Source organism: Hermetia illucens, chromosome 3, assembly GCF_905115235.1.
Source record: "Hermetia illucens chromosome 3, iHerIll2.2.curated.20191125, whole genome shotgun sequence".
Taxonomy (NCBI): Eukaryota; Metazoa; Arthropoda; class Insecta; order Diptera; family Stratiomyidae; genus Hermetia; species Hermetia illucens.
Window position 1 is genome coordinate 97368108 of NC_051851.1, and position 10825 is coordinate 97378932.

The 10825-nt window shown below is 42.4% G+C and overlaps 1 protein-coding gene across 1 annotated transcript; it reads left to right on the forward strand.

Annotated features, from left to right (window-relative positions):
- The first annotated feature begins 8850 nt into the window (after positions 1 to 8850).
- LOC119652372 (adipocyte plasma membrane-associated protein-like) lies at positions 8851 to 10820 on the forward strand. The gene is made up of 4 exons (XM_038056469.1): positions 8851 to 9345; positions 9481 to 9686; positions 9746 to 10043; positions 10101 to 10820. The coding sequence occupies exons 1-4, from the start codon at positions 9230 to 9232 to the stop codon at positions 10786 to 10788; spliced, it is 1308 nt and encodes a 435-aa protein (XP_037912397.1). The 5' UTR covers positions 8851 to 9229; the 3' UTR covers positions 10789 to 10820.
- The last annotated feature ends 5 nt before the right edge of the window (positions 10821 to 10825 follow it).

Here is a 10825-nt window from a genome sequence, read left to right on the forward strand (position 1 = left end):
GGATCGAGATAGCTTGCCTTGCGGTAGTCGTCAGTAACAATCCGATACCAGATTCGCCTCTTCTATATCTTGGCTTTCCAGAGTACAAAAGCACATTGCTGGAAGAGAGGAATTGGAATTCTCGCTCAAGAAAACGAGTATTCTAGAAGCTCTCGATACCATTGTTGAGAAGAGTGCACACATTCTAAAAAAATCATAGTCCGTTTTCGATAGCCAAAGGTCGTAGCCGTGAAGTCAATCACTATTTGAGGCATTGTTGATATTTCAGTAAAATCTTTAAATTTGTAGGTTACTAGCCCAAAATCTACTATCCCTTTTTGGTGCCTTTTACGATAAGCTGGGAAAAGTTTGTATTTAGAAAAAAAATGTGAAAGTGTTTTACCAGGCAGGGAGTATCGAAAAGGGAATTAATAACGAATTTTATGTTTTTGCTCACAATTTAGCGGGGCCTTAAGAACGTGGCCAATGGAGTTGTCCTACTCTATTGGTACAAGTAGGTTTCGATAATTCTCTGTTCTTTTGAATCTCTCTGATCTATATAGGGGCTCCTTAACAAATAATGGGCCTTATGAAGGCTTTGTAAAGAGTGAGTTTCGTTGTGGAGCAGAGATCTGCTTTTTTGCGAAGAATAGAGTATATGCTACCAACTGTACCGCGTGCTTTGCTAATAGTGAGCTCAAGATGTGAATTAAATCTGGGGAAATCATGAAATTGAATAACAACAATGGGTTACTTCATTGTTTGTGAACTGCTCACTGTTATGCCCCCGATATCAATCTTCAGGTGATTAGCTCTTTTGGCAATAGATCTAGATCGACTGTATCTAAACTGCCTCCGAAAAGTATAGGTTTCATTGATTTTTATAGTCCAGCTATAGTAGTATGAGTGATTAGAACACAAGGCTGCCATACGGAAGGTCGCGGTTCAAATCTCACTGGTAGCATTAGAATTTGTATCTGGATTTGACGTCAGATACCAGTGGACTCAACTGTAAATGTGCACCTGAGTCAAATCAGGGTAATAATTTCGGGCGAGCACAATGCTGACCACATTGCCATCTATAAGGTACTGTATTCCTATAGTATACCGTTACGGTCTTGAATGAAGTGCTCTAACACGCTTTGGCCGCCTTATCTGGGCGAAGGTTCTAAGATAAAGTGTGTCGTCGGTAAATTGGAACACATACGTACCGTTCTCAGGAATCGGAGCGTCAGCCACGAAAATATTGTAAAGTGTCGTTCTTGAAACGGACTCCTGCAGTACTCCCGGAGTTACCAGCAAAAGGTAGGAGTGTTCATTTCCTACGCTGATATAAAGATGCCTATCGTCGAAGAAGTTTATACCAAGTCTAATAGTCGAAATAGGGAATTCATAGTCAATTTATTTATATATGAATCCTTTTACCCATACGGAATTAAAGGCGTTTTCTAACTCCAGTACGCATGGTTCGCCATTGGGGTTAAGTCTGCTGGCCACGGTATCGTGAAGATACATCAACGCGTGTTGTGTTCTGTGTTTATGCCAGAACCCTAACTGGTGACGAAGAATAATACTTTTGAAATCGCAATGTCGCACCAACTCTGTAGTTCATGCTCTCTCGAAAAGCTTCTCCTTAGTAACAGAGAGAAGGGTCTAAAGTTTTTGGTCCGTGGGAATTGCTTTTTTTTTCTTATAGCAATTATCCGTGCAATATTCCTGGTGCTGGAAAAGTAGCCATTTTTGATGCAGTTTGATGCAATAAGAAACTTCATTGGGGTCTTGGGTAAGTTTTTAATGACGAAGCTAGGGATTTCGCCTAGACCAGTTGATTTTTTGTCGTTTAAATTTTTAGTAAGTTGCATGAGTTCATATAAGCTCAAAAAGCTTTTCGTGTCAGATGGTTTGTTGAACGAATCCGAGGTAGAGGAAGTTGCCAATATGTCTGTATTTTCAGAGATAAAGGCTTTGACTGTTGAATCAACAATCGGCGTGATATCGGGGTTTTGGCATAGTGGACAAGGATTGAAATGAGGCTCGGAAGACTCCCTGTTGGTAAGAATGGAGTTGTGGGATTTGTTTCGGTCAGTCAGCCTATTAATATGCTGGAACACATTTCGCCCGGGCTTAACATCTACTAACTTGCGGGTAAATTCTTAGGGAATTTTACAACAATTTTCCGAATTAGAGTACTCAGGCGGTTAATTAGGGAGATTAATGCTTTGTAGTCAGCATTTGCTTCATTTACTTATTTATGGAAATATATCTGACTTTCATGTGTACCATGATTTCATGCGGCAGTTTATTATTGTACTTTTAATCGACTTTTATCAGTTTAGTATCTATGTGTGTAGCAGTTTGGAGGCATTAGTAATCAAAATGAAAGCCTCGTCAACTTTTGTGCCCGTAAAGTTGTGGGCAGTGTTAAGTTTTTTCAGGTTTAGCGTTGATGCTTAGTCTGACTTGAATTTGTCCAAGTTAGTATGGGCGAAGGATATAATTGTTTTGAGTAGTTGTGAGGAGAAAAACAGTTTGGGTTGAACTCCAACGCAGTCGGACATGCCTGGCATTGCTTTATATAATTGCACCTGAAAAGTGTCTGGTTTCCTCAGCCAACAGAACACAGTCATGGATGGATTGATTAGCGGGTCTGGTCGGTGTATCGGGAAGGAGCATCTCAAGCTAGTTTAATAAATTCTGACTGTGGTTCTACTTCAATAGTATTACCTCATTTTGATTATCTGCGGCGTAAGTGACGTCGGGTTCGGTTAAGCTTTGTAATAGCTGTGCCACACTTTGCTTGATTCGGGAAACTTGATTGGTTTTGCTGGTTTTGGCAACTTCGCTTCTAGCTTTTACTTTTTAAGGGCTGACCTTATTATCTTGTCGGTCAGCCGAGTGTTGGAGGAGAGATTTTTAATGAATAGCAAAAAGAGTAGCATTTCTTCACATTAAATGGAAACTTGTTACGAACGCCCCCTCGAGAAATGTTTCAAGGTTTGACTTTAGACTGCACTGATCAGTGGGCGAGTAGACAACAGAAAATAATTTTAAATGGTCTGCCCTTAAAAGTCAAGGACAATTAAATAAAGAAGGAAGATCATTCACGAAAAATGAGCTAGTCCCGATCAGGGGAAAAATGCAGACGAAATGTAACCATTGTAGAAGATCAATAGATGAGTACAAAATAACATTTATTCAACTTTTACGTTCGAATAAAATACCTCTAAATTTCATGTTCAACATGTCTACCTCTGTTTTGCACACATTTTCGCACTCTTTTGCGAAGTCCACTTTTTAAGGAAATTCTGGCCTATTTCACAAAGGGACGCCAGGCAGACAAAACGCGTTATTGCTAAATAACAACTTCGGTTGTTTTTGTTGAAAAGTTTCGGAGATGTCAACACTCTGCTTTCCAACTTGCAACTGAGTAATCTAAACTCAAGTAACTTTAAAATGAAATCTACCGCTTTATTATATATTTTCAATTATGAAATACAATCAAAACATTAAACTGAAAAACCTATTTGACAGTAAGGTACAAATCACTGGACTATTCGAAAAACTCCGCCATGTTATTAACATAGTATGCTGGTCCCAAGCCCAGTTAAAGGAGGAGGGTTTGAGGCAAAGTACTTTGTACTATCCTGAGTAAAACAAAAATAAAATGCTGAGATCAGGGAAAGAGATAAATAGAGTATAGTTGGAGTTATTCCACTATGCTAAATCCTACCTGATCTCTCTTGGTGACAGGTCCCACGACATGCCGACCAAGAAAATGCATACAATGTCGTTACAAACATGATGATCGGATTCAGTTTCAAGCCTGGGAGAAATGCTAGGGCGTCCACTTCAGTCAATGCGACAGGACGGGTCCCGGTCCTGTCGAGAAATGGGCAAAGGTTCTTGACGTATGGACGGCGTCTGAACGTAAGTTAGTGCGAACAAAACGAACAAAACAAATACGTATCTGCACGCTAAATGTTGGTACCCTAGCTGGAAAGACCGAGGTACTCACAAGGGCCCTTCGGAAAAGGCGCTCTGCAAGAAACCCGATGATTTGGTGCCAAAAGCGGCGACATTGAACGCGAACGCGGTAAAAATGGTCATAAATTCCTTTATTTTGGTAGCCCACACACTCAATATGGTGTTGGCATTACCATCTCAGAGGGTTTCCTTGATGCCATTAAAGAAGTCGAACGATTTGATGATCGGCTGATGAAGCTCAACATTATATCAGCTGATTGCACTATTCATTTCTTTACCGCGTACGCACCACAGACAGGTCGACCTGATGTCGAGAAAGATGTCTTTTGGCAACTCCTCGATGAAAAGACTTGTCACGTGCCTGGTGATGACTATATTATCTTAATGGTCAAGTAGGTGAGAAGGCAGGCGGCAGCAGATGCCATGGGGGAAAGGGCTTCGGAGCGCGCAATGAGGGTGGCGAGCGTATAATCGATTTTGCGGAAAACCAAAAAAAAGAAGAAACGATCTCACTCACACGATGATTGACCATTACGAATGTGGAAGAATCGTGGAACCAAATGAAAGACACGATCCACAAAGCGGCCTCTGCAACCCCAGGGGTCACCAAGTCGGGTAAGCGGTACATCAACCGAGGTAATTGACTTTGGAATGATGATGTTGAAATGAAGGCCAGTGAAAAGAAACGTCTCTACCACAAATTTCTCGACGATAAAAAAATCACCCAATTGGCAAATTTATAAGAATGCCAACTGAGAAACAAAGAAAGCAGTCGCTGTCACCCGGGCGAACCATTACAAAAGCCTTTACGATAAACTGGACACTCGGGATACGAGAGAGATCTGTATCGACTTGCTAAAAGCAGTAACGAAAGTACACAGGATATCGAGACAGAACACCAGTTGTGAAACGCCACCTCATTCACGTTGGCGCTCAGAGGTGGCCAAACCAAAACCAAGTGGCCGAGGAGATCCTCCATAGTGGTGGCACCGGGAAACACTTTACTCACTTTGGGATGCGGTAGGCGAATGCTCCAAAGGCCTAATTAGGGCGATCAGACCCGAGTCTGCACGGGGACTCATCTGAAGTGGCAAATTGGTCACGAAACCTTACCAGGGGTACACTGGTACCATGGGAACCGGGAAAGCCCCTGGACTCTCATACTTCGGGTGAACTCCCGTTGTATGTGAGTACAGCTCGGTTATTTGTGGTTTGCCCCCCTAGTGGGAGATTCATGGTGGTTGTGGTTGTGCTCAAGCGAGAAGAGACCTTCGGGCCTCGACGTGGTGTTGCGTTTCAACACGGGTGCCGTACTCCTTAGTTCGGTAGAGATTTAAGTAATTCTTGCATCCACCAGTATGAATGTTAAGCCATGCACTTGGTATAGACTGGTACCGTTGTTGCTTTTCTCAGCGAGGCTCTGATTGTGGTCACAAAATCAATCCGTGTCTTAAGAAGACCGTGGGATTAAGTCGCAAGACAGGTGCTCACGTTAAACCTTCAAGGACTTAACTGTCAGCGCAACTGAAGTCGAGGAGGCAATAAAACGAATGAAATCGGGGAAAGACACAGGACTTGATGACACCCCATCACTGTGGCTCAGCGAATTCTTTAATCGGGTTATTCAGGAAGGAAGAACACCATCTGACTGGCAAGAAAGTACCATTGTTCCAATATGGAAAAAGAAAGGTACTCCAGCAGAATGTTCAAATTACCCTCCGATCCGGTTACTTTCCTATACAATGGAGATTTTTGAACGCATTCTTGACAACCGTATTCGCGAAATCGTTGAAATAATCGTGAATCAAGCCGGATTTGTCAAAAACTGCGAAACTACTGACGCAATACACGCTGCGCGGTTGCTCACGGAGAAACATCGCCCCCTTTACATTGCATTTTTGGATCTAGAGAAAGCGTTTCACTGTGCGCCACATGAACCCATCTGGTATGCTTTATGACAACACTTAGTGCCAGAAGAACTCGTGCGCTGGGTTCAATTGCTCTACCACGATCCGAAAAGTAAAGTTCGAAGTATGACGGGTGTATCAAAACCGCTTCGCGTCTCTGTTGGTATTCAATTTGATTTGATCAATTTTCCTAGCATCTGATAGAAAAAATGATCTCGAGCAACTTGTCTAAAAATGGAATGATCGCCTCATGCAACACGGTCTCAGATTGAATTTAAACAAAACTGAATTTTTGACGACCGATCCCCATGAAACAGGCACAATCAGTGTCAGCGGCAGTGATCTGCCCAGAACTGAGCGATTTAAATACCTCGGGTCACCGCTATCAGCCACTGGAGAACTGCGTTATGAAATTGCTTCACGCATCAACGCAAGCTGGATGAAGTGGCGTTCCACAACTGGTGTTCTTTGTGATGTAGTATCAACAAACGTCTCAAATCTAAAATCTATTCTATGGTTCTGAGTGCTGGCCGACTATAAAAGAGAATGAACGGCGTCTTGCGGTAATGGAGACGAAGATGTTGTGCTGGACTAGTGGCGTGACACGGTTTGATCACATCCGAAATGAGGATATCCGCGATCGTTATGGGGTTGCACCGATCGTGGAAAAATTGCGAGAGAGGCGTCTTCGATGGTATGGTTATGTAATTCGTGTTAACGAGAATTCACTTGCCAAGATTGGTCGGACCATCGAAATCGATGGTAAACGACCAAAAGGCAAGCCGAAACAACGCTGGCTTGATACGCTGGATGGGGATTTAGAAGCCTCCAGATTCGATAGAGCTAAATGGCGAAACCCATCAAGACGAGCCGACCCCGCTTGTGAACGGGACAAAGGCTGAAGAAAAAAAAGAAGACTGGACTATTCCAAATTTTATTGAAAATTTTACTGGTGCGATCGACAGCTGACTGTAGATTGTCACCAGCCCGATTCCTACGCCGTTCTCGTGTCATCCCGATACCGACAAGTAGGCGAGTTGTTCAGGCGGGGGTGTTTCGAGTTGCTCAGTCGTCGTGAGTTTGATGGTCTCAAAATACCCTGCTTTAAAAGTATGTCAAATTCTTTCTTAGCAGCAGCTTCTGGGTTGATAATGGATGCAATTTCGAGAAGATGGGGGAGCGAGTGTTGCGGATTTGGTCCTGCACAACATGCTAGCTGACTGCGAGAGACTACTTTCGGTAGCTATGTTGCTGTATTTTTGAAGGAGACGGGATGCGAAGGTGGCCTGCTTCTTCAAAAATGATTGATAGACAGACGGTTGAGTAGGTGACAAGTTTTCCTGACGACTTGAGTGAGGTAACGGGGTCTATAAGCGACTTGTTCTGCAGATTTACCTGCAATCCGTAGTGGCCTAAAAAGTGTGAGCCTAATATGGGAGTGCTGACATGCGCTCTAACTAAATGCCATGAAAAGGTCCGTCGAAGTCCCAGACTTACGTTCATTTGCCTGTAGTCATAAATGTGAATGACTGAGGAGTTTGCTACCGCTAGTTTGAGTTGGTGCGGGATCAACTTGCGATTCTGCGATACCAGCAAACTGCAGGACTCGTTGAGGTCACCGGCGTGTGACTACTCGATCGCCAATTTCGGTTGGCGGACCGCGAACGGATTCGAGACCTACCTCCCGAATGCAAAGCTCCCACTTGCTTCATTTACCGATAATCGCTTGAAGAGATTGCCCTTCAACTTTGTGTAAGAACACTCTTCGAGCACGTCGGCGATGGGCCAAATCGACTCCTCGTCTAGGCCGATGAGCGTGTGATTAAATCGCGTGGCATCAGTAGTGATGCCCGCGAGCGCGAACTGCGCCCCCACCTGCAGAACCAAGCCTCCGGGTTACGCCATCTGGACCGCTAATGCGGCCACGGGAGGATGGGATTGGGCGAACTTAACCTCAATTTACGAGCGAAAAGGGGAGAATCCTTCGATCCCCATAATGAGCGGGAACGTACCGTAGTGGAAAACCCAACAGTACCACGACCGAAAGGGAACCACTCGACCCCCAATGTCAATAACAAGAGGAGAAACCACGAGAAACGCCAGAGGTTGCAGCCTGTCCAACTTTGTACTTAAAAAAATTTTAGTTTTATTTAATTAGTAAATAATTTTGAAATAATTAATAATTTAATTAGAAATTCTTGATTCGGATGATTTTCTCGTAGAATGTTGGCTGGCCCACGAAAACCGCGGCGATGTCGATTTTGCTGATGGTTGCTGGTGAGTGACATCAGATACTTGATTGTAGCTGAGGCGGGTGTCAATCTGACTAAAGGTGGATGTAGTCGCTACATTGGAATTTACTAATGGGGCTCATCATCTAGGGAGTCCTCTAAGACACAAATTGAGTTGATGCTTGTCTGCAGCTTCGGCTCCACGGGCATTTGGTGTTTTATCTTCTCTCAACGGTGTTTGCGGTTCCGGGATCATTTCCAAGTTGAGTTATCGTTGCAATCGCGTAGGAAATTCGGCTAACTAATATAATGATAGCGGGGAAAAGTTGAAAATGCTTCTTCCACATCGGACTTTCCTTCCAAGACGGAGAACTCGCACACTTAATACAGTTGCAACAATCAGATGAGCACTGTGCGCGACTAAAGAATTTTATTCGCGAATTTAGTCGTGGTCACGAGTTAGGGGATATCAGCACTCTGATTCCCCATTTGTAACTGATTAATTCTTTATGGCAAAGTAAGGAAGCGCAAAATGATTGGCAAATGTTTCTATCTCCTGAACATGGACAATGTCCTAATTCATTTTTTCTCTCGCTAGGCTTACTATGATTGGTAAGCATTTCAGAACACGTAATAGTGTTTCAATTCAATTTCAATTATTATCTATATTTTTATGTCTCTACCTTTTCTAGCGTAGAGTAATATCTAATAGTCGTAAGAGTACACGGTCGCCAAACGGCGAAATTTTAAAAAATAGGAGGACATTTTGGGACACATATCTAGAATAGTGAATTGGTCAGTTATGCCATACGAAATTGTGTCGTGAAGTATTGAAAACTACGTCATTTGGAATTTAAAAAGATAACTGGTGCCAAAAATACTCAACTTTGCTAATGCCGACTAACGGTCAAGTACTATCTTTCAGCACTTGCTCAGCATGATATTTCATTTTATCTGTTAAAAAACGTAATCAATATTCTTATATCCGAAAATTGATTAATGGCAGAGCACTATCTGGTCAGATACCAATATCGTCATTGATTCATGTGTGTTTGCTTAGTGGCTTCTGCTATTTATAAGCAGAACTAGGAAAATATTTGCCATAACCACAGAAGTACTAACAAGTGTATGTCTAATATCATGGGCTTTTTCAAACTGTTGGGAATCTCTTTAATAATTCTTTTTGCTATTATCTTTTTACCTGGATTGCCGCCATGGATGACATTTCCATTTGAATCTTATCGGTAAGCACTTCATTTTCATGCTAATGGATTACCTGACCTACACCACTAGAAGTGAAAAAGAATTCAATTTGAGTTTGATTACTGATTTAATCTTCTGTGTGATTCCGTGAATTTTGTTATTAATTTGTTTTGAAGTGTTACTCCTCCACACGAACTCGTTGGTTCATTCATGCCGAACAATTATCTGGACAACGCTGAACATATTTTGGTCGGGAAAGTGAATGGCCCTGAAGGTTTGATTGCAAAGGATAATATTTGGTTCACTTCAAATAACGGCGGTGAGGTCTTAAGGATCGATGGTGAGGAGGTGACAGTTTTAGCAAAGTTTGGAGAATCTTGCGGTACCTGCGTTTTTCGTTAGAATCGTTCTATTCCCGATTGAACCTTTTGTTTTACATAGAATTACCCTATGAGGAGGCAAAATGTGGGCGGCCATTGGGGTTGGCATTCGACACTATCGGCAACAATCTAATTGTTGCAGATGGATATTATGGCCTCTGGTCAGTGGATCTAGTCAACGGAGATAAAACCCTGCTAATTTCCCCTCGACAAACTTTAGATGGTCTTTTGAAGAGGCCAGCTAAAGTATTCAATGGAGTTGCGGTTGATAAAAAAGGTGTAATTTACTGGACGGATTCATCATCTGACTACGGGTTCGAAGATGGATTTTTTGCGATGCTTGCTAATCCTTCTGGAAGGTTTGTAGTAATATAAAAATCCACATATTCGGCTATATGATTTTCGAACTTTCGCAGACTTTTCAGGTATTGCCGCTGGATGAATGCGTCAACAATGCTTCTAGATGGAATCAACTTTGCCAATGGTATCGCTCTTAGTCCTAATGAAGAATTTCTTGTTGTTGCTGAGACTGGCTCATCGCAGCTTTTAAAATTACATTTACGAGGTCCTTTCAAGGGGCAAAAGGAAATTTTCTCTACAGCACTTCCTGGGAACCCAGATAACCTCTCCCCGGATTCCAAAGGCATTTGGGTCCCTTTAGTAATGGCCCGCGACTCTGAAAACCCAGCAGTTTTCCAGTTGATCTCTATTTATCCTCGTATACGTCGATTCATCTTACGAATATTTGCACTTTTTGAGTTACCTTTCCGCATGTGGAATGCCATCCTGCCTAACGTGTTTTGTAAAAAAGTTCTTTACGCGACCGTAAGTTTTAACAGTTTCATCGAGTTAGTGCCTACCCGAACGACCGTGTTACGTATTGATTGGGAAGGAAATGTGGTCGGTGTACTACATGGCTATGATAAGTCGATTCGCTTCATTTCACAAGTCCTCCAAGAAGGAGAAGCATTATATTTAGGGTCACCGTTTAATGATTTTATAGGGAAAATTACCTTGCCAAAAGATTTTAAAGTAATCAGTATCGAAAAGGATTCTTACGATAAGAATAGAGTAAAGCAAAACAGAGAACATGATGAATTATAAGATAGACTTAATCCCGTTTTAATGTTATATTTTCTTC

Excerpts from the sequence above, each read along its gene's own strand:
- LOC119652372 (XM_038056469.1), top strand. The coding sequence starts at position 9,230 with ATGTCTAATATCATGGGCTTTTTCAAACTGTTGGGAATCTCTTTAATA. Across the intron at positions 9,346-9,480 it reads TTTCCATTTGAATCTTATCG|TGTTACTCCTCCACACGAAC; the intron begins GTAAGCACTTCA and ends TTTGTTTTGAAG. Across the intron at positions 9,687-9,745 it reads AAAGTTTGGAGAATCTTGCG|AATTACCCTATGAGGAGGCA; the intron begins GTACCTGCGTTT and ends TGTTTTACATAG.